Raw genomic sequence first — 23,021 nt, 5'->3', positions numbered from 1 at the left:
AGGAAGGAACCGAGCCGGCCACCAGCTGAGCCGCAGACGCCTCTGACATTTCCGGCTCCGTCCGTTCCCTCAGGCGCGCAAGGAAGCCTGGGAAAACATATCCACGTTGCCGAAACCTACCACAACTTCGACGTCACTTCCTTCACAAAAGTCGGGGTGGACTACAGTACCCAGGAGACATCGCGTTTTGCTTTTACGCGCTTGCGCAGGAGCAGGGTTTGTCGCCTTCACGGGTGGACTACAGTACCCAAGAGGCATTGCGGAAGCCAAGCTTCCTTTGTTTTACCTGGCTGATCGAAGATAGTTAAATAAGTTAAATACGGGTCGTGGTGGAAGAAATCTAACGATGGGGGTGGGGAAGGGTCCCGACACCAATCAATCCATCAGAGAACGTACATTGTGACTACTCCACCATTGATCAACTCTTTTTGTAATTACTAATCTCTGATCTATGCAACTGTAAAGCGGTACACAAGTCGAACTGCTATTGCTATGAAAGTTGCAATCCTATATACCCACGAAGGATCGACCTAGTTTATAGAATAGAATAACAGAGTGGGAAGGGACCTTGGAGATCTTCTAGTCCAACCCTCTGCTTAGGTAGGAAACCCTACATCACTTCAGACAAATGGTTATCCAACCTCTTCTTAAAAACTTCCAGTGTTTGGAGCATTCACTACATCTGGAGGCAAGTTGTTCCACTGATTAATTGTTCTAACTGTCAGGAAATTTCTTCTTAGTTCTAAGTTGTTTCTCTCCTTGATTAGTTTCCACTCCTTGCTTCTTGTCCTGCCCTCAGGTGCTTTGGAGAATAGCTTGACTCCCTCTTCTTTGTGGCAACCCCTGAGATATTGGAACACTGCTATCATGTCTCCTCTAGTCCTTATGATTCAGTTGACAAGTGTATCACCATTGCACTGTTGAGGTTTGATTTAAACCAGTGTTTTTCAAGCTTGGCAACATCTTAAAAGTTTACATTGGCCTTAAGTCAGGGGTGAAATCCAGCAGGTTCTGACAGGTTCTGGAGAACGGTAGGGGAAATTTTGAGCAGTTCTGAGAACCAGCAAATACCACCTCTGGCTGGGCCCAGAGTGGGGTGGGAATAGAGATTTTGCAGTATCTTTACCCTGGAGTGGGGTAGGAATGGAGTTTTTGCAATATCCTTCCCCCTGGAGTGGGGTGGGAATGGAGATTTTGCAGTATCTTTACCCTGGGAGTGGGGTGGGAATGGAGATTTTGCAATATTCTTCCCCCTGGAGTAGGGTGGGAATAGAGATTTTGCAGTATCTTTACCCTGGGAGTGGGGTGGGAATAGAGATTTTGCAATATCCTTCCCCCTGGAGTGGGGTAGGAATGGAGATTTTGCAATATCCTTCCCCCTGGAGTAGGGTGGGAATAGAGATTTTGCAGTATCTTTACCCTGGGAGCGGGGTGGGAATGGAGATTTTGCAATATCCTTCCCCCTGGAGTGGGGTGGGAATGGAGATTTTGCAGTATCTTTACCCTGGAGTGGGGTGGGAATGGAGATTTTGCAATATCCTTTCCCCTGAAGTAGGGTAGGAATGGAGATTTTGCAATATCCTTCCCCCTGGAGTAGGGTGGGAATAGAGATTTTGCAGTATCTTTACCCTGGGAGCGGGGTGGGAATGGAGATTTTGCAGTATCCTTCCCCTGCCACGCCCACCAAGCCACACCCACAGAACCGGCAGTAAAAATAATTGGATTTCACCCACTGCCTTAAGAGCTTTACATAAAACGCAGCACTAACGGCTGACTTTTTATTTGCAGTTAATAGAGGTTTCATAGACGCTGCAGCATTTTATAGAAGTTAGGCAAAATTATTACAAACACGTTTTTCCCAGATCGCCCTTTCCCGCAACTGGAAACGAACAGAAGGAAACAAATGCTCTGAATAAGATTGATGGACGTTTTCTTCCCACAATCTAAAGAAGGCGTCGCCGTGAGGTACAGGACTGTTACACGGGGAAACTGTTGCCACTACAAAAGAACTACAACTCCCGAGAGCCCCCGCGAGGTCTAGGAGAACGTTAGCCCGGGCAGATCGAGCGCGCGAGGTTTTTTTTTTTTTTTTTTGCTGGGTTTCCGGAGCTGCGGCAAATTTAACTACATCAACAAAGCTGAGCAAGGGAAGGCGCGGGAAAGCAAAAGCCGAAGGATCGGAGATCCCCGTTCTTCATGCATCATCACCCTTTTGAGCATCATGCACAGGTAAAGATTAATGGATGCAGCTGCAAAGAAAAGATTAGGAGCGGCGGGATTGGTTTACGCGCCTTGTTTGCGGGGTCGTTTGGTGTTTCGGCTAAACGCGGAATGCAATTCACAAATCGGGCATGTACTTTTCAGGTGATAACCGCACATCTATTTACTGCAGAGGATCCCCAAGGAATCCGCATAATAAATATTTGCATGAGAAGTGCAAAGAAGTTAGGAAAGTTAGGAGACTGGCGCATTCTCCATATGCACCCTTGGCACAGGTGGATAGGTGTGCTTAGCACATGGATTTGAACAATGCCTGAACAGACCTGTGCAGGTGTGCATATGGACTGAATATGGGGACTCTTTGTCTTTGAATGCAGTTAAAAAGGTACATACTGATGGGAAATCGTCTCATAGTATTGCAAGGGGTGTTGCTAAACTGTATTTGGAAATGCTGTATTTGAATGCAAAAGTGCTTTATACCAAAGGCTGTTGCATCTATGTACAATGATGCAACGTGTCATTTAGATATTGTCAAAGGTTCAGACTTACAAAACTGATCAAGGATAAAAGAGACTCAGATTTTTATGGTAGTTGAAATATGTGGTATGATTGGACCCAGAAACGATGGGAGAGAGACAAAGGATAATGTTGGATTATAATTTTAGATGATTGTATATTTATGGTAATCAATAAGTATTGGAAAGATAAATTTGTATACAAGAATCTGTAAATATTTTCTATTTTTACTCTCTGATTACTCGTGTATATATATATATGGATATTTGGCAATGTTACACTGTGATAGAAAAATTATTATACATTTGTTTTTGATTTTGATTTTTAATGCTCTAATAAAAAAATTATTAAAAAAAAAGATATTGTCAAAGGTTCCATTGAGTGCAACGACATCAACTTGTCCATTGATATTCTTGTAAACAGGATCCGAGGGTTTGTAGTTGCCATCATCTGGCTCTCTACATAGGTAGTCTTCAATTTACAATCACAATTGAACACAAAATTTCTATTGCTAAGCAAGACAATTCTTAAGTGAATTTTGTCCCATTTTGCAACTTTTGTTAAGGGAATCACTGTAGTTGTTAAGTTAGTAAGATGGTTAAGTGAATCTGGCTTCCCACCTTTGACTTTGCTTATCAGAAGGTTGCAGAAGGTGATCACATGACCTCAGGGCACTGCCACTGTCATAAATATAAATGGGTTGACAAGCATCTGAATTTTGATCACATGACCATTGGAGATGCTGCAATGGTCGTAAGTGTGAAAAACAGTCATAAGTCTTTTTTTCAGTGCCCTTGTAACTTATGGTGACTAAATGAATAGATAGAAGCCAAAGACTATTTTAGTCTTCTGTTGAAACAGGGTGTTTTATTCTTCCATGCAGGACTTCCATCCATCCAAACAATTTCTGATGATAATTATAACAAGCTGTCAGTCTCCCAATCCAGTATATCTTTTTCTTTCTTTCTTTCTTTCTTTCTTTCTTTCTTTCTTTCTTTCTTTCTTTCTTTCTTTCTTTCTTTCTTTCTTTCTTTCTTTCTTTCTTTCTCTTTCTTTCTTTCTTTCTTTCTTTCTTTCTTTCTTTCTTTCTTTCTTTCTCTCTCTCTCTCCCTCTCTCTCTCTCTCTCTCTCTCTCTCTCTCTTTCTTTCTTATCTATCTATCTTATCTATCTATCTACCTACCTACCTACCTACCAGAGGTGGGTTTTACTTACCTTTACTACCGGTTCGCAATGGGGCTGCGTGTGCTCTCTCGCTTCATACATATGCGTGCTCTTCTGCGCCTGCGCAGAAGCGTTTTCATGATGTCAGGGTCAGTGGGCGGAGCCACCCGCCGGTTTTACTATCAGTTCTATAGAACCGGTGCGAACCGGGGGCAACCCACCACTGCTACCTACCTATTAATCTAATCTAATCTAGCTATCAGTCTGTCTATCTAGCTATCTAACAATCAATCAAATCAAATTTATTCACCGCCCATCTTACCACAGAATACATTTATGTACTTGGTATGTATTTTGATGGTATTGTTTTGGTTGTAGGGAATCTCCTTGGCTTAATTCATCCATCACACAGCAAGCCTCGGTTTATTCAAAAGCCGCAATTATTTTGATTTACTCACATTGTTAAATAATACATCTGTTTTCTAAGTTATAGTGTTTGACTCCATACAATATGTTGAATAAAAAATAAATTTGAAATCACAACATATGCCAAAAAAGGTACTTGTGACCAGGTTCAAAGTTCCAACAGCTGCCCCCACCCTGCCAAGTGATCAAATTTTGAGTGCTCAGCAACTGGCCTGCATTTACAGGCATTTGCAACAGTCCATGGTGGTGACTGCAATTATTTACAATTTTTTTTTTTTTTTTTGGTCGGAAACCAGCATTTACTTTCTCTTTCTGGCAATAATCACCTTTTGCAAACAGTGACTGTACTTGATGACAATGTTTGCTTAATGATGATGCTGTTTGCGTTAGGACCACAGTGTTTGCTTAATGACAGCTGCAAAAAAACAAAAAATTGGACATGATCATAAGCTGATCTTAACGACCAGAACAACATTTGACTGTAATTCCAGATTCAATTACGGTTGTACATCAAGAACTAGTAGTAATGTACATAGTAATGTATGAAGGCATCCCAGTCAAGTAAGGAATAAACGTATCGGGAACTTTTAGCTCTCTTCTTCCATAATAATAATGATTCTGAGTCTTAACTACTTCAATTATTGACACTGCCTTACTAGGGCAGTGTTTATTGTACCAATTATGCAGTTTTCTGGGAAAACAGCTACTTGCTTTGTGAATTCCTAGTACAGGATCTATTCAAGCAGAACACAGTCTTAGCAGGCTAAATTTCTAGCAAGATAATTTTGGGCATGTCCAACTTGCATAACACACACACACACAAATCATTCTTCCTAGATTGATATGCTTGTCATTTATTGAAATCTTTGACCAATCCTGTCAGGATAGAACAATCCCTGGCCTCAGCAGTTTTCTGGAAGAGAAGCAACTATCTGTGCCTCTCACATCATTTTTTAAAGGTGTAATTTTTAAAGGTGTAAATTCTGAGTGGCTCAAGGTTGACTCAACCTTCCATCCTTCCGAAATCGGTCAAATGAGGACCCAGATTGTTGGGGGACAGTATGCTGACTCTAAATCGCTTAGAGAGTAAAGCCCTGTGAAACCAGGGATGAAATGCTACCGGTTTGCTCCGGTTCAGGCGAATTGATAGTGATAAAAACTACTGGTTCAGGTGAGCCAATAGTTAGCTACTGGTTCGGTTGAACCTGTAGTTTAAAAAGCTACCGGTTCCTCCGAACCAGTATTTCCGACAATCAGCTGTGCCTCACTGTTTAGCCTAAATCATGCGGCACAGCTGATCCCTCCCCTTGCTGTTCTACTTACCTTCCCAAGTCTCTTTTTGGTGTGTGCTGTGCATGCACGCGTGCAGCGCGTGTTTGGTGCGCATGCACAGCGCACGCTTGAAGTGCATGCGCAGCCAGCAAACCAATAGCCAACCGGTTCAGATTTCACCATTATGTGAAGCAGTATATAAGTCCAAGTATTGTTGCTATTGCTATTAAGTCTCTGTTCCTGTGTTGGCTGAAGAGCTATTATGGGTTGCATGTAAAATGGTAGCTGTGAGGCCTTTGTATCCTTGCAGGAGACATCTTCAGGAAATTCCAGATTTGGGGAGCAACATCACTACAAGTGTCCCATGGACCTGGCATCCCAACAAGACTTCAGATCTCCTTGCAGGCATGGGAGTGTCTGCTCTTAAACTGGACAGTGAGAACACCCCCCAGGATCTGTTGATGTGTGTGGGTCCACCCACCAAGCGGCAAAAAGTGAGGGAAAGCAAATTTCTGATTATCCACCAGCCTAGACTGCTTCAAGAGATAGTAGCAGGTAAGACCCTTTCTTGCTCCCTCCCCACAAAAAAGCTATTCAAAATTCTACCTTAGGATAATGATAAAGTCCAAATTGCTAGTACCATTTTAATTTTTTTTAGCTATAAAAGCAGGTTGATTTATTTACGGGACCACCTACTACCACAAACAGCCTCCCACCGGCCGGTACGCTGTCATAGAGAGGGGCTCCTCCGGGTGCCGTCAGCCAAGCAGTGTTGACTGGCGGCCCCCAGGAGGAGGGCCTTCTCTGTGGGGGCATCCACTATCTGGAACGAGCTCTCCCCGGAGATACGGAGGATCCCGGATCTGTGCATTTTCCACCGTGCTCTTAGACCCTCCTATTCCAGCAACCCGGCCTGGCCTAATTTTCTCCCCTTTCTTTTAAATTTTTAAATTGAAATTTTAATTTGTTTTAAATTATTGGGATTTTTAATTGTCTTGGGCTAAATTATTTAATTTGGTTTTAATTATGTTTCTAACTTTTGTATTTAGGTATTTTATTTTGTGCCTGTTCACTGCCCTGAGTCCTTTGGGAGTAGGGCGGTATATAAATTTAATAAAACAAAAAACATAAAACAAACATTTGTTGGATTCACCTATTATAGATTAGTTTTCCTTAATCTTGGTTTGTTGCCAAGAAACAGTTGCCTAAAGTAACACAACAGACTTGCTGTAAACCATAATTTGCAAATCAGAGTGACTGAATTCATTCAGCACACTGACTGACTGCAGGGTATGAGCAGGGCAGGGGTGAAATGCTCCCGGTTCGGACCAGATCAGCCTATCCGGTAGCGATGGCGGTGGGTGGTTTGGAGAACCAGTAGCAAAAATCCCTGGGCCCCTCCACCCATGCACACCCGGTCGCCCGCTTGCTGCTTCTTTTAAAAAATGCTTTTAAAAGGTTAAAAAAAAGGCTCTGACGATCACAGCTGAGCCGTGTGATCGTCAGAACCTTTTTTTTTTTTTTTTTTTACTTTTAAAAGCAGGGTGGATAAAAATCAATGATTTTTTTAAAAAAATCAAAAAAATCAGATTTTTTTGATTTAAATCGGATTTTTTTATTTAAATCAGATTTTTTTGATTTTTATTGAATTTATTTTAATAAAAAACTTTTGGGGTAAAAATCTATCGTAAGATAGTTTTCTATTTTAGATACATAAATAATTTAGTTTATTCAGCATGAAATGGAGCTTAGTTATGCAGCACAAGGCTGTATATTCTGCAACACTGGGACTATCGGTGAGTCAACAGTGGGTCAAAGGAGTAGCAGAGATGACAGTTGCTCTTTAAAAATTATGATTTAAATCGAGTTGATTTAAATCAAGCCTTTTTACTAGTGATTTAAATCATGATTTAAATCGACTCGATTTAAATCAAATCCACCCTGTTTAAAAGTATTTTTTTTACAACCTATTCGTCCGAATAGGTTGTAAAAAAAATGCTTTTAAAAGTAAAAAAAAAGATCGCGTGCCACAGCTGATCACACCCCCCCCGCGCGCGCACTGTTGTATTTACCCCATGCCTCCTTTTGGCGTGCACTGCATGCGCACACCTCGCATTTGATGCGTGGTGCGCACTGCACTTATGCACGCGCAGCACGCATGCACAGCCAGCAAACTGGTAGTAAACCGGTTCAGATTTCACCACTGGAGCAGGGTATTTCTTAAACTGGCTGACCCCACATCTTCAAAATTAGATTTATATTAGTCACTATTTGCAGATAAATATATTTATCAGTTGGGAATATTGAAAAAGGCAAGTTAATTTAGTAATTTAATACCCTGGCTAACATTCAACTGTTCCATTTTCTGAAAACCATGTTTCATTTTTTCAGACTAGTTTGCAATCCCATTGTATTTACCTTGAAGTGAGTTACATGGAACTCTGTAAACTTTGATTGTTGAAAGCTGTTTTGGATTCTGTTGTATGTGTGTGTTACTGTGGATTTTTGTTTCAAACCATGTAAGATCCAAAATTAATGATTTGAAGTCAGTGCTTCAATTTGTTTTATGAACAATGTTTATAGGCGCTCTAAAATAGATTTTTGAAAACCTGACCACTAAGAGTACAACATTCATAGTTTTGAAACATATACTACTTAAGAATAAATTACTGCAGAATCACAATGTGCATAATAAAAACAAATTAAGATTAAGCAGCCCAAGAAAATTGAAACGGTTTTCCCTAATGCTAAAGTAAAACATGTTAGGCACCAGACATTTCTCCCACCTGTAGTTTATTTATTTAGGAGATTTATATTGCCCTCTATTCACACATGGCGACTAAAGACAGCTTACAAGAATATAAAAATATATAAAAAAACAATAAAACCAATAAAAGAGAGAATCGTATATAATAAAATAAAATACCCGCCCCCCCCCCCCTTCGCAACGACAACACATCATATATCCAGGAGCCTGGATAGCTCTGCAGACTAAAGTACTGTAATTTAACACCAGCTGTCTGCAATTAAAGTAAGTTCGAATCTTGCCAGGCTCAAGGTTGACTCAGCCTTCCATCCTTTCTAAGGTAGGTAAATTGAGGACCCAGTTTGTGGGGGGCAATAAGCTGAGTTTGTATAAATATACAAAAGTATGAAGGCTATTGCACTGTAAGCCGCCCTGAGTCTCCGGAGAAGGGCGGCATATAAATCAAATTAAAAAAAAAAATAAAATGAGCCATTTTATGGGCTCCATCCTGTTCTGGGTTTCCCAGGCCTACTGGCAGAACCAAAGAGTGGGGGCCATTCTAATCTCTGCGGGAATGATGTTCCAGAGACACTTGTGTGACAGGTACATTCTTTGCTGAAAGGAAGAAATACAGTGTTCTCCATGAGTTGGAGACCACAAGCTGGCTTTCCAGTGCAAAAGATGCTGGAAAAATGTGGTTTATCAGTCAATGGACCAGTTAAAGCAATTCTGAATCTTGGCAGCTTCAATGTGTGGACTTCAACTTTCAGAATTCCATTCCAGAATGTGGAAACCCACACATCTTGAAGCATCAAGCTTGACTCATAATAATTCTTTCCTCTCATCCCCAAAAGGTACCAGTATTTCTTGGGATACTTTGCCAGATGAACTGCTGTTGGGAATCTTTTCCTATCTAAACTTGACCGATTTGCTGAAAGTTTCCCAGGTTTGTCAGAGATGGCATCGCCTTTCGTAAGTGGCTGTCGATTTCTAAATAAAAGTGTATATATACAAAAGCATTCTCCTTTCCACTATTTGCTGAATTGGTTTCCTTTGAGCATTGATATGATTTATTAATTTCAGTAGGAATTCAGTGACTTAGGAGTTTCACTAGTCATATCTGAGGCAACAATACACCGCATTCAAAAATAATAGCATGATATTGGGATGGAATTTTAGAATAGAATAGAATAGAATAACCGAGCTGGAAGGGACCTTGGAGGTCTTCTAGTCCAACCCCCTGCCCAAGCAGAAAACCCTACACCACTTCAGACAAATGGTTATCCAACATCTTCTTAAAAACTTCCAGTGTTGGAGCATTCACAACTTCTGCAGGCAAGTTGTTCCACTGATTAATTGTTCTAACTGTCAGGAAATTTCTCCTTAGTTCTAAATTGCTTCTCTCCTTGATTAGTTTCCACCCATTGCTTCTTGTCCTGCCCTCAGGTGCTTTGAAGAATAACTTGACTCCCTCTTCTTTGTGGCAACCCCTGAGATATTGGAACACTGCTATCATGTCTTCCCTAGTCCTTCTTTTCATTAAACTAGACATGCCCAGTTCCTGCAACTGTTCTTCATATGTTTTAGCCTCCAGACCCCTAATCATCTTTGTTGGAGATGGAATTTTAATTGCAGGCTTTGGAATTGTTGTAATATTTTCTGTCTCAGATCTGAACGGATTTATCACTTTGGCTCTCTCTCTGTTTTTTTAAATGAGGTTCTGTGCAGATTTTGCCCAACGCACATAATATTTATTCACTTTTCATAGTGTCTGTACTTCTTGACACCATTGTTTCCCATATATGTATAAACATATGCAGGGGTGAAATGCTACCGGATTGGACCGGAGCGGCCGATCTGGTAGCAATGATGGCCGGTAGTTCAGAGAACTGGTAGCAATGGCAGCTGGAGGCTCTGCCCACCCACCCACTCCGGAGCCGCCGCCTTCTCGCCGCCTGCCTCAACCAGGTCGGGGAATGCACCATTCCCCAATACCAGCCCTGCCCTGGAGCCGCTGCCTGCTCGCCCTTTGCCATGCGGTGTATCCTACTGCTCACCTTTCTCCCGTGGCTGGCTGTCAGGGAAGACAAGCACCCAAAAGTTACCGAAGTCGCTCACTCTCCTTCTTGAATGTGCCGCCACCATCGCCGCTCTGGTCCATGCGCCGGCTGCACAAGCGCACACCGTTTATTTAATTCACTCATCAGTGGCAGGTTGGGTGTGTGCTTGCGCAGCCAGCATGTGGACCAGGGTGGTGATGGTGGCGGCACATTCAAGAAGGAGAGTGAGCGACTCTGGTAACTTTCAGGCGCTTGCCTTCCCTGACAGCCAGCCGGGGGAGAAGGTAAGGACACGCCGCTTGGCGATGAGAGAGCGGGCAGCGGCTCCAGGGCAAGGCTGGTATCGGGGAATGGTGCATTCCCTGACCTGGTTGAGGCAGGCAGCGAGCAGGCGGCGGCTCCAGGGCCCCAGGGAATGGTGCATCCCTAGGCCCTGGCCCCTGACCCAAAGCGAAGAGAGAGCGGGTGATGAGTGGGTGGCAGAATAGAAATTTAAAAAGTTTTCCTACCGGGTTCTGTGGGCGTGGCTTGGTGGGAGGGGGTCTTGTGACTGAGTGGGCGTGGCTGTGAGTGACATCGAATTGGCCACGCCCACTCAGTCACAGGACAACCCACCCCCCCCAAGTCACACTCACAGAATCGGTAGGGAAAAATTTTAGATTTCACCCCTGTATGCATGTACAGTATGTCAACTTACAACCACAACTGCGACCAGAACTTGCATTGGTAAGCAAGGTGATTAAGTGAATTGTGACTGATTTTTATGATTTTTTAATGAATATTGTATAATAATTGGCTCATGACCACCTCAGTTATGCTAATATTTTTGCTTCAATTGCTGTTAAATTAATTCCTTCCCCCCCCCTTTTTTTTTCTTCTTTTTTAAAGGCTTGATGAGTCGCTCTGGCAAAGTCTTGATCTTGCAGGTAAAAATCTTTTGCCAGGAGTGATTGGCCAATTGTTGCCCTTGGGAGTGATCGCCTTCCGCTGTCCAAGGTCCTGCATTGCGACACCTTTGTTTAAAACAAACAGGTAAATGCACCAAACTGAGACAATATCCTTTATTTTTACAGTTCCTGTCTGACTACTAATACTCTGTTGTATGTTTTGCAAAATGAAAAGAACAATTTTCAAGTGAACTAGGAAACTTTGTCAGCTGACCTAGACTTTGGCACTGGACATCAGTGCAGTGCAATGTGTGAATAGACAATCTTTTTTTTTTTTTGGCTGAGAGCAAAAAATGTTCACTCTGGTAGAGTTGTCTACTGAAAAGACAAGCTGTCGTGATGGGCGTGGTTAGGCACAAAACAAAATAACATTGCGGCTATAGACTGATGCTTTGTTTTGGATCATCTAGCCTTCATATATAAAGCTATTCCTTGATTTACGACCATAATTGAGCCAAGAATTATGGTTGTAAGTCATTGTAGTCATAAATTGGGGCACCCATTGACCAGAAGTAATTTTCAGATTCTTTTCGTGGTGATCATTAAGAAAATGCCTCGGTTGTTAAGTGGACACCGTGGTCATTAAATGAAACCATTCATTTGAATAGGTGTTTTTTGTTGGAAACTGGGGGGGGGAATCGCGAATCACAGTCATGTGATTATGGAACATAAAGCTGACTCCCCTGATTTGCGATCACATGATGAAGGGAGGGTGGAGCAACCATTTATGACAGATGGGAGGGGGGTTCTTTACATGCTGTAAAGTACCCATTCTGTCACCATCGTAATGTTGAACTGTCATAGAATGACTGGTCATTAAGTGAGGACTCCCGAGCTCCGTTTTTGGCTGACACAGCCTCCTGCAACCCTCTGCCAGTGAAAATGGAGCTTGGGAGGGCCGCCCGAGCTCCATTTTCACTGGCAGAAGCACTGCAGGCCGGTCCTTCATTGTTTCCAGGGTGGTCCTGTGGGCCAGATTTAAGCATCACGCAGGCCGGATCCGGCCCTCAGGCCTTGAGTTTGACACCCCTGCCTTAAACTATATAATTCAACAATTCTATGATTTTGCTAGCACTGTATTTTGTTTTGTTTTGTTTTAAAGAAATGTATTCCACTGTTTTCCTCACATCCTTGCTTGTCTTTTCTTTCTTAGGGCACTTTGTGTGCAACATCTGGATTTATCAAATTGTACAATAAATGTTCTAGATCTCGAAGATATCCTTGGCAGATGCCAGAGTCTGCAGAATCTCAGCCTAGAAGGTCTCGTACTTTCTTCTGATATCGTTAGGTGAGCAATTAAAAAATGTGTTAATTTTTGATGTTGACTTCAAGAAGAAAAAGTCGTAAGAAATCCTTGACAGAGTTCTTGCTCGGTTCACAGACCTGGAGTTCATGTGTTGGTGGAAGCTCATTGTTTTGATTGCTAGGATTGTATTTCTATGGACTATTATCTTTTATAACTGGGTTCCCGATGTTTCTAGCTTTGCAGACTGGCGCGGGGGTGGTAGTAGAGGGGATGGTTCCGTGCGAGTGGCCAGCAAGCGTGTGCGCACGCACAGATCCATTTGCTCGAGCACGTTGTGTGTTCACCCACTGCTCACACTGAGGATGCGTACTCACCGGCCCTTTCCACGGCCTGGCTGCAAACTACTCACGGTCCACTAATAGGCCGTGGCCAACAGGTTAGGGACCACTGCTTTATCAGGCTTTGTTGTGTTTTTGTTTTAAATTATATTTTGGGTGTTGTAAGTTTTCCCAGAGTCTTTGGAAGTGGGCTGGTTATTATAAATAATAATAACAACGTAAGGTGGAGGTATGTAGAGGCAGGCTCAAAAGCTTTGCAGATTCACAGAACTGTTGAAGATCCTGTGCCCCTCAGCTGTAAATCACAGGAAGTATTGTGTTTACCTCCTCATCAGTTTATTTCCTTCCCCTTTGTGTCAGTGATAAAAAATGTAAGAAATAAAATAGTCCCCAGCTCAGCTGCAGAATCAAAAATTAAACAATTTTTGCATACAGGTAGTCCTTGCTTGAGGGGATGCGGTAGCTCAGTGGCTAAGGAACTGAGCTTGTCGATCAGAAAAGTCAGCAGTTTGGCGGTTTGAATCCCTAGTGCCATATAACAGAGTGAGCTCCTGTTACTTGTCCCAGCTTCTGCCAACCTAGCAGAAAGCACGTAAAAAATGCAAGTAGAAAAATAGGGACCACCTTTGGTGGGAAGATAACAGCGTTCCATGCGCCTTCGGCGTGGAGTCATGCCAGCCACATGACCACGGAGACGTCTTCGGGCAGCTCTGGCTCTTTGGCTTAGAAACAGAGATGAGCACCACCCCCTAGAGTCAGGAATGACTAGCACATATATGCGCGGGGAATCTTTACCTTTACCTTTTTAGTCCTTGCTTAATGACCTCAATTGAGACTGGCAACTCTTTATGACCAAGGGACATGGTTGTTAAATCGGACATTATGTGACCACGACTTGTGAGTTTACTGCCGGTTTCTCCATTAACTTTTTGGAAACTGGTTGTGTAGTGTGCAAATGGCAATCGTACAGCTGCAATTGTAAATGCCTACCCAGTTACTCCCAAATCTTAATCACATGACTGCGGGAATGTTGTGACACGCAAGGTCAGGTCATAAAATTACTTTTTCACTGTTACTTCAAACAGTCATTAAACAAGGAAGTCATTAAGCAAGGACTATCTGTACTCATCTTCTGTCCTGTAACCTGTGCCAAAAGAGTTTTATGGAATCCTTTTTTCTACCTCCATTACTTCCTTGTCCTTCTCTATAGAATTGATCTGTCCATTCATCAACTTAACAAACTTTTTAGTAGTAGATCAATAATAACTCATTAATCAAGAAGCAATATTTTAAAATTTTCTGTTTATTTTGAGGGTAAGGACATAAAAGGCGGTTTTCTCTTTCTTTTTTTAGAAGTATAGCACAAAACCCCAATTTGGTCCGGCTAAACTTATCTGGATGTTCTGGATTCTCTGCAGATACCGTGGAAGTGTTGTTGAAAAGCTGTCTAAGGTAATATGATTTACATGAGAGATTACCTTGAATTTAGCACTAGTGTTAAATATTCTAAACTGGATTTGTTGATGGAAACTCTTAATAACAATCCGGAGTTCAGGTTAGAGGGACAAGTTGCTGTGGGGTTGAGTGGTCATCTAGGCATTCACATGTTGAGTTGTGCACAGGTGAAAGAAACTAATAAATATGATGCATAACAAAAAATATCTTGGAATAAAAAGAAGTAGCACAAGTAGCTAGGTGTGGATGATGTGTAAGGGAAGCCATAGATCAAGTTGTATCATTTTTTACACCATGGTACCAAATGGGATGGCTGTGGAATTTCCTCTAAGATATTTGCCAATTTTCTCTTTTTCTGCAGACCTGGTACTGCTTTCCCTCTTGGTCAAAGGTTGCCCAAAACCCCACAATAGATTTCAGGGACATTAGAAGAACTAAAATTTTTAAAAATCCATCACAGCCCAGTTCTGCTAATAGAAATGCTGTTATGGAGAACAACAAATTTTATACATAAGAACTGGGTTCACATATCTTGCTAATCTGTAGTGTTTATTTGAATTTAGTTTAGCATGTTAATTTGAACCCAGTTGTTGTAGGATGTAGCCACAATTCAATGCAGTTAGTGAAGCCAGCATTCTGGTTTAACAAACCTACATTAAATTATGGCTTAGCACAGCGAGTGAAACTTATGTATTGTGATTGATTTTTCTTTTTCACTTCTGAATCTACTGGCCTTCATTGCCATAGTGTTTCGTTGTATAAAAAATTAAATGAAGGTGAGACATTATATGTTCGAATTTCAAATTAGAAGTGTTTTACATTTGTATTTTTATACAATTTCTAGATATTTTGATGCTTTCAAAACTCAGTTGATATGTATTCATCAAATTTATATCTCATGACAGATGATTTTGGGAGGCGTACTATAATTGGTAGATAATTATTAGAATGTATTCTTTCTCAATTTAGGTTAGAAGAATTGAATTTAGGCTGGTGTGACTTCACAGCTGAGCATTTGAAGATCGTAGTCAGTCATGTTCCTTCCAAACTATTGCAATTGAACCTTAGTGGATACAGACAGAATCTCCTGATCCCAGGTGAGTTTTCTTTTGAAACAGTGGATTCAGGTAACCTACACCATTCCTCTTGTGATAATTTGGGTTGAGGGGGGACTCCACTGTAATTGAACAGGAGTTCGGTTACACACCCGTTTTTCTCCTTAAAATCTTAAAACCACCTGTTAAAGAAATTTTAATATGCTTTTTGTACTGTGGTTTGACATGCCTCTCAAAGCCAGGTATAGCGCTAATGTCAACAAAATTTTCAGAATCCGAACCTGTGCTGAGACTTGGATACTGCTTTCATCCCGCTTCTACCATATTCAGAATAAATACTACCGTTTACTTTTGGATTCCCACATATACTGTGCCAATACAGTACAACCTCTCACATTCTTGGGGAAAAACTCGATGCATATAAAGGCCAGCAACAGCTATGATTTCCATTTTTTTTGGTCTATATAATAATTTCACTTGAACTCAGTCACATTGACAAAATCACCATCAGTCAATTGCAAAAGGCAGTTTTACTTGGAATATTTTACATCCTTTTACAATACCTTTTAACGGCATTAAACAACATCTGCCTGGTTTTGCAAGATACCATATTTTTCGAAGTATAAGACGCACCTTTTTCCCCCCAAAAAAGAGGGTGAAAATCTGGGTGCGTCTTATACTCCGAATGTAGCCCCACCCAGCTTCTCAAACGGAGGTTTCAGAGGCTGAAAAAAGCATCAGAAACGAAGCTTCAGAAAAAAGCCCCCAAACAGAGCTTCAGAGGCTTTTTTTTCTGAAGCTCTGTTTCGGAGGCTTTCAGAGGCAGGAAAAAAAGTTTTTTCTGAAACAGAGTTTCAGAAGTTTCAGAAGCAGAAAAAAAAGCAAGGCACAGAGCTCACAACCAAGGAACCTGTTGCTAAAATTCACCTCTGGGAACAGCTGATTGGGGGCATTACACCTGCCAATCAGCTTTTTTCTTATTTTCCTCCCCAAAAACTAAGGTGCGTCTTATACTCCGAAAAATACAGTAATATTGCATTGGTGCTTCCATTGCAGTGAAAATTACTGAGACTGACTGTATCCTCAACTTGCTACCATAATTGAGCCCAATATTTCTGTTGCTAAGTGAAACATTTGTTAAGTGAGCTTTTGCCTCGTTTTATGATCTTTCTTGCTGCGGTTAACGGAATCATTGTAGTTATTTAGTAACATGGTTGCTAATGAATTTGACATAGACTTTGCTTGTCGCAAAAAGGGAGCACATGACCCCACAACACTGCAATTGTCATAAATATGAATCAATTGCCAAGTGTCTGAATTTTGATCATGTGACTAGGAGGATGCTGCAACAGTCACAAGTGAAAAACAATCATAAGTCACTTTTCAGTGCCATTATAACTTCGGTCACTAAATGAACAGGTTTATCTGTAGATGTTGTGTTTTCTAGTATGAAAAAATGTGTTAAAACTAAAGTAGCCTTTTCAAATCCTAGTAGAAAATATACTTCTGACCCAAGTAATTTATGGCATTGTTGTAAGGTCATATACTGGACAGTGCCATTGAGTAGGTATGAATGACAGATTATATTTCATTTTTTCATTTTCAGATGTTAAAACATTACTAGAGAGATGCTCTGGTCTAATCCATTTAGATTTAAGGTAAGTACTGCAACTGAATACTAGTCTGCATCTTTGAAAGCTTTGTGCTTTTAATAAAAAAAACAATATTATAGAATGAATTAAAATGCATCATATGCCATGTATAAGCGATAGATTAATATTGGATAATAATACATTTAAGTGCTTAAATCTGTATTAAAAGTATACTATTCTGAATTGGCCCTTTCAACTAAATTACCCATTGCTTGTTAAGTATCTTTGCCACAACTGTAAATAAACCTTGTATCTCTCCCCCCTCCCCCCCCCCCAAATCTTCCCTGAGTCTTCATGCCGCAGGGTGTTGAGTTGGCATTCGGGACTCAGGACCCTGGACAGCACCCCCTGGGGTTCGGGGTGCTGGTTAAAGTTTTAGAAGAGCTTTGGGTTAATGTCAGGGTTCCAAGTAACACCTCCAACGAAAGAAGACTGCGAGGCTAGAAGTTCCTCAAAGTTCCATTTTATTAGAGATGTCATATTGGCACATATTGGGAAAACCCGAATCTGAGAGCTTCCAGGTTTTCCCCACCCAACAGAAATTGCAGGTCCCTGCCCCAGCACCCATATGTCCATCACATGGTCCAATTAATACACCTTCCCAACTGAAGATGCCTCCCAGTCACACCACTCCAGGTGCAGGGCAGGATGTCCTTGACTCTCAAAGAAAAGAACGTTATTATGGCTAGATATCTTTCCACTCCATACAATCCTCCCTCCCAGTTTCCCGCAGCACTAAATGTGGCAGCCCTGAAGATCCAAAGTAAACGATGGCCTCCAGGGCTGACTGTCGGGTCCGGCTGCGACCTCCGCTCTGGCATCTTGCCAAACTGAAACATCTTATTATCTACATCAAGCATATACTCTGAGAACCATTAGCGAGGAGCTGTCTTCACCTTCTTTCTCTCACACAAAGTATCTAGACTGAGCTGCCTCTGGAATGCACTCCCTCCCTTCTGGGAATCCTGCATTCCATCACAAGTACTTAGTCAAGTGGAAGGCTTGAATATGCACATCCAGAATTAAATAAAATATAAGTTTTATTTTTATAAAGACACTCAAATCTTAAATAAATGCAAAATAATTTTTTCTTAAATATTTGCGTTACAGCGACAGTGTTATGTTGAAGCCTGAATGCTTTGCTTGCTTCCACCAACTCAAACACCTTGAACACCTAAGTCTTAGTCGATGCTATCAAATACCTCCCTCTGCTTTACTGTAAGTAATTTTTGATATCCAATTGTTTTTTGTGCTAAAATTGAGAGCTACTCAAGCAAAAGCTTGAGGCCTGGTGGCTCAGCAGACTGATAACATTGTGATTAACACCAGCTGTCTGCAATTACTGTAAGTTCGAATCTCACCAGGCTCAAGGTTGACTCAACCTTCCATCCTTTCTAAGGTAGGTAAATTGAGGACCCAGTTTGTGGAGGCAATAAGCTGACTTTGTATAAATATACAAAAGTATGAAGGCTATTGCTTAACGCATTGTAAGCCGCCCTGAGTCTCCGGAGAAGGGCGGCATATAAATCAAATTAAAAAAAAAAAAAAAGCTACTACAGGTGAAATGTTGTACTGCATAGTGTTTCCTTGTGAACATAAACAATTGTGATAAGTTATTGTCGTTTTTAAAAAATGCTATGTGATTGTTACAAGCTCTTTTAGCTTTATTCAAGTGGCACTTTTTTGTGCTTTGTGATGTGTGGTGTTGTTTAAAAACAAAACAAAATTCTGTTCTTGGTACCAAGAAAGGTTTTTTTCAAGTTGGATGGGGTACAATATAAAAAAGGGGAAGGATATTTGTGAGAAACTGACTAAATGCTACCTTTACTCAAGGATGGGGCTGTGCACGCTTTGAAAATGATTTGAAATATGTACTTTGGACCAAGCACCCATAAGATCCAACACTTCTATTTGGAATCCTCTAGAACAGTGTGAAATGTAAAATTTGTTACTACCGGTTCTGGTGCGTGGCTTAGTGGGGGGTTAATATGACTGAGTGGGCGTGGCCAGCTTTTTTTTTTTTTACTTTTAAAACCATTTTTTCTACAACCTCTTCGGCTGAAGAGGTTGTTAAAAAAATGGCTTTAAAGCTTCTGACGATCCCAGCTGAGCTGCGCGATCATCAGAGGCTTTTTTTTTTTTTTTTTTTACTTTTAAAAGCATTTTTTCGGCCAGAGGTTGTAGAAAAAATGCTTTTAAAAATAAAAAAAAAGCCTCTGATGATTGCGAGGCTCAGCTGGGTAATGGGGGGGGGCAGGGACTTTTGCTACCAGTTCTCCGAACCACCCACCGCCATCGCTACCGGATTGGGCGATCGGTCCGAACCGGGAGCATTTCACCCCTGCTCTAGAGTGTGTGCATGGTCCTACTCGAGTATATTTGTTGTTCTTGTCCCAAAGGTGTTTTTTCAAGAGGCAGCTGGACTTTCTGGGTTTTTTTCTTTCTTTCGAAGATGTTTCATTTCTCATCCAAGAAGCTTCTAAGGTGCTTTTTCAAGAGGCAGATGGACTTTCCAAGTTTCTTTTTTTCTTTGAAGACATTTCGCTTCACATCCAAGAAGCTTCTTCAGAGCTGATGGAAATGGAGTAGCTAATCAAGTAGCTTATTTATTTTTTAACGGTTTTATTATATGATAGGTCCTTTAAATTTTTTAATGCTGTAAACTGCCCGGAGTCCCACATCTAAATGGATATTGGAATGAACACTTTTGCAAACAACTTAGTACTTCTAGAATGTACAGGAGTATTAAATTATTACAGGGTTTTCAACATGCCCTTGAATTTAGAGAATAGCTAAGTCACAACTATGAGGTGTGCTGCCAATCATTCAGTACTAAACACATGAAAAATCAGACTAACTAAATTAAAGGAATTCTTTTGTTGTATTTTTTCTTTTAGTGAACTTGGTGAAATTGCTACGCTCAAAACACTGCAAGTTTTTGGAATAGTGACTGCCAATTCCCTACAGCTCTTAAAGGCGACGCTTCCTCATATAAAGATCAATACCTCCTATTTTTCACCTATCGCAAGGCCCACCATTGGCTGCAAAAAGAACCAAGAGATTTGGGGAATCCAATGCAGACTGAACTTGAGAAATCTGGCTGGGGTTTAATACATCTCGAAAGACTCTGACTTCTACCAACAGCAACATGAGTTCCTCAAGTCTTCACTGTGGAATTCTTGGCATTCCGTTTTAATCTCACAATTTGCAGTTACTGACCTGGTTTTATCAGTTTATGACCAAATGCTATCAAGTATTTTACAAGTTGTATTTTTTTTAATGTTCCACGACTTATACTGAGGCCTATCCAAGAAACGGTAATCATGCACAAATAGTTGCCATGCAATATGCAAGCTCTCCTTGTGGAAATATATATTTTTTAAAAAAGTAGCTCTAGTTAATAAAACTTGTCCAAATGTTCATATTCTGTTTTATCCATGCCAGTTGTTGTTGTTGCAGGGAGTAGGACCTATTTGTGCTGATATACTTAAGATTCTGGCCTTTATCTCACAACTCCTGGAAACATCATAGTTTAATTCTCCATTTAGATCACAGCCCTGGAATTTCTGGTCTTGTATCTCAATGTTCATTGAATACAACCAACATAGCTAAATGTCGCTAATTGTTACAGATATCCCTTATAATAGCATTTAGGATGAATTTACAAAGCTAAGTGATGTTATTGTACAGCACAATGTCACATGATTGCATTGCTTAGCAATGGCGACCCCTGCAGACCAGGGGTGAAATGCTCCTGGTTCGGACCAGATCGCCTAATCCGCTAGCGATGGCAGGTGGTTTGCAAGCGGTAGCAAAAATCCCTCCCCACCCCCATGCCCAGCTGAGCCGTGCAATCATCAGAGGCTTTTTATTTTATTTTTAAAAGCATTTTTTTACAACCTCTTCAGCCAGAGGTTGTAGAAAAAATGGTTTTAAAAGTAAAAAAAAAATGGCCATGCCTCTTAGTCATATTACACACTCCACCAAGCCACGCCCACAGAACCGGTAGTAACAAATTTTACATTTCCCCACTGCTGCAGACCTTATTGCCTCTGTTAAGCGAAGACTGTGGTTCATTAAGTGAGCACCTCTTGCAATTTCCTGATGGCTTCCCACAAGCAAAGTCAGTGGGCTAGTTGGCAGGAAGGGATAAGTCCCAGGGGAATCACAAGCAGATTGGCCGACGGTAAGTGGCTGTCGCTGGGTGAGACAGGGAGTGGGGTAATATGTGGATGACTGGAGAGGCACAGCACAAGCACAGTTAGCCAGCAAAGCTTGGGTCGAATACGGAGGGGCTGGGGGAAAGTGCACAGATGGGTATACTTGCTGGAGTAATTTGCAACATTCTCTGCTGGCTTCCCCACTGAATTTACTTGTGGGAAGCCAGCAGGGAAAGTGCAAATTGTAATCATGTTATTGCATGACACCACAAGAAGTTGGTTGCCAAGGACCTAGATCACGATCACTTGATAGCAGGGCTAGTAGGATGGCTGACCATAACCACCATTTGTTCAACACCATTTTAAGTTTAGACAATGAACAGGAAATTAATAGAGGACTGTCAGTACTACATATAGAAATGCAAATTAAAAAGTAAAGGCATAATACAAATAAATACATCCTAATCCTGCTGTTATTGACCATCTTGTCAAAACATTAAAAATAACTTACAACCAAACCATAAAAATGTGTTTTTCAAAGTCTGCATGTTTCCCTGCATACCTAATTTTTTTTCTGCTGAGAAGATAGTAGCAAGATAAAAGTGTCTAGTTAAAATATAACTAAATTGCCCTTAAAAGAGAAAACCAATAAGGGAAATCCAAGGAGCAAAACATAATTGCAACCTGATTTTTTTCATGAAATAGGATATTAATTTTGCGACATGAAAGACTCAAAGGGCAAATATAGTTGCATTAGTTCTAAATGCACTATGAGAAATTACTATGACATATCCTTTTTCCTAATTCTCTTGTGGCCCTAACAGTACAATATTTAAGAAGAAAATTAAGTCCTATTATCTACAAGATTTTATAAAGATGTGCACGGATTATGTAATAGTGCAAAGATTTAACATTCTAAAATGTATTTCCTGTTATGGTAAATGTTAGTGACATACAAAGCAGTTAAAAAAGCAAGAAAAATTCATTTATTAATTTACTAACCACAGCATACATTATTTTAAATAAAACAATTTTGAAAAAAGGCATAGTTGTATTGAGTTTAATTTGTGCACGTTCAACTATTTTTGACACAGCAATGTTTGCTTTTTAAAAGAAATTTTGGCTTAAAGGCATGTTCTTAAGATAAATCTTTTTAAGGACTGTCTTGTTTCCACCCTATTTTCATTACTGTTAATTATCATGGCCAGAAAATCTATAGTTTGTCTCTCAATTGTTTCTTTGATGCTCATTTAAAAAAAAATGCATTTAGCACGTTTAATTGCATCATTAGGAAGATCCAAAATGTCAGCAAGTTGAAGATTACGAGAGTTTTCTGTAGCCCACAAGCACCTTTCCTTGGTAAGGCATACTGTGCAAACACAGAAACATTTTTTATCCTCTCAAAATGTGACTGAAAATAAAAGTTGACCCTTTCAAAATCTACTAGAGTCTAAATGCTAATTGCCTACAGTTCACAAGCCCTTCCCACTGCTGCTTGACTGGCCAGTAGGGGGACAGATAAAATGAACCCGATAGCACCCTTGTGGTATAGACACTGATGTGATATCAGACAGGTTTGACATTTAGTGTAGATTTTGTATTCCCCAAAATGTCAGCTCCTGGCCCAGATGGCATGAGCCAGATGATAAGGAAGGATGTTTGCTTATTCCCAAAGAGCACGATTTTTTAATTTTTGGCAGGACTCCAAAAGCCCACTATGATATCCTCTGCTTTTTCTTTAAAAAGGCATCTAAGAACACTGCTA

General features: G+C 40.8%; 1 protein-coding gene across 1 annotated transcript; it reads left to right on the top strand.

The window, feature by feature from the left end:
- The first annotated feature begins 2,175 nt into the window (after positions 1–2,175).
- SKP2 (S-phase kinase associated protein 2) lies at positions 2,176–20,941 on the top strand. Its single transcript, XM_070935947.1, has 10 exons — positions 2,176–2,229; positions 5,908–6,152; positions 9,198–9,315; positions 11,292–11,435; positions 12,504–12,638; positions 14,288–14,386; positions 15,359–15,486; positions 17,051–17,102; positions 18,207–18,314; positions 19,994–20,941. The coding sequence occupies exons 1-10, from the start codon at positions 2,222–2,224 to the stop codon at positions 20,205–20,207; spliced, it is 1,251 nt and encodes a 416-aa protein (XP_070792048.1). The 5' UTR covers positions 2,176–2,221; the 3' UTR covers positions 20,208–20,941.
- The last annotated feature ends 2,080 nt before the right edge of the window (positions 20,942–23,021 follow it).

Source organism: Pituophis catenifer, unplaced genomic scaffold (assembly GCF_029215685.1).
Source record: "Pituophis catenifer annectens isolate HBS135680 unplaced genomic scaffold, rPitCat1.0.hap2 SCAF_2, whole genome shotgun sequence".
NCBI classification, from domain to species: Eukaryota; Metazoa; Chordata; class Lepidosauria; order Squamata; family Colubridae; genus Pituophis; species Pituophis catenifer.
The sequence above is the reverse complement of the archived record's forward strand: the minus strand, read 5'-3'. Positions and strand labels throughout refer to the sequence as shown.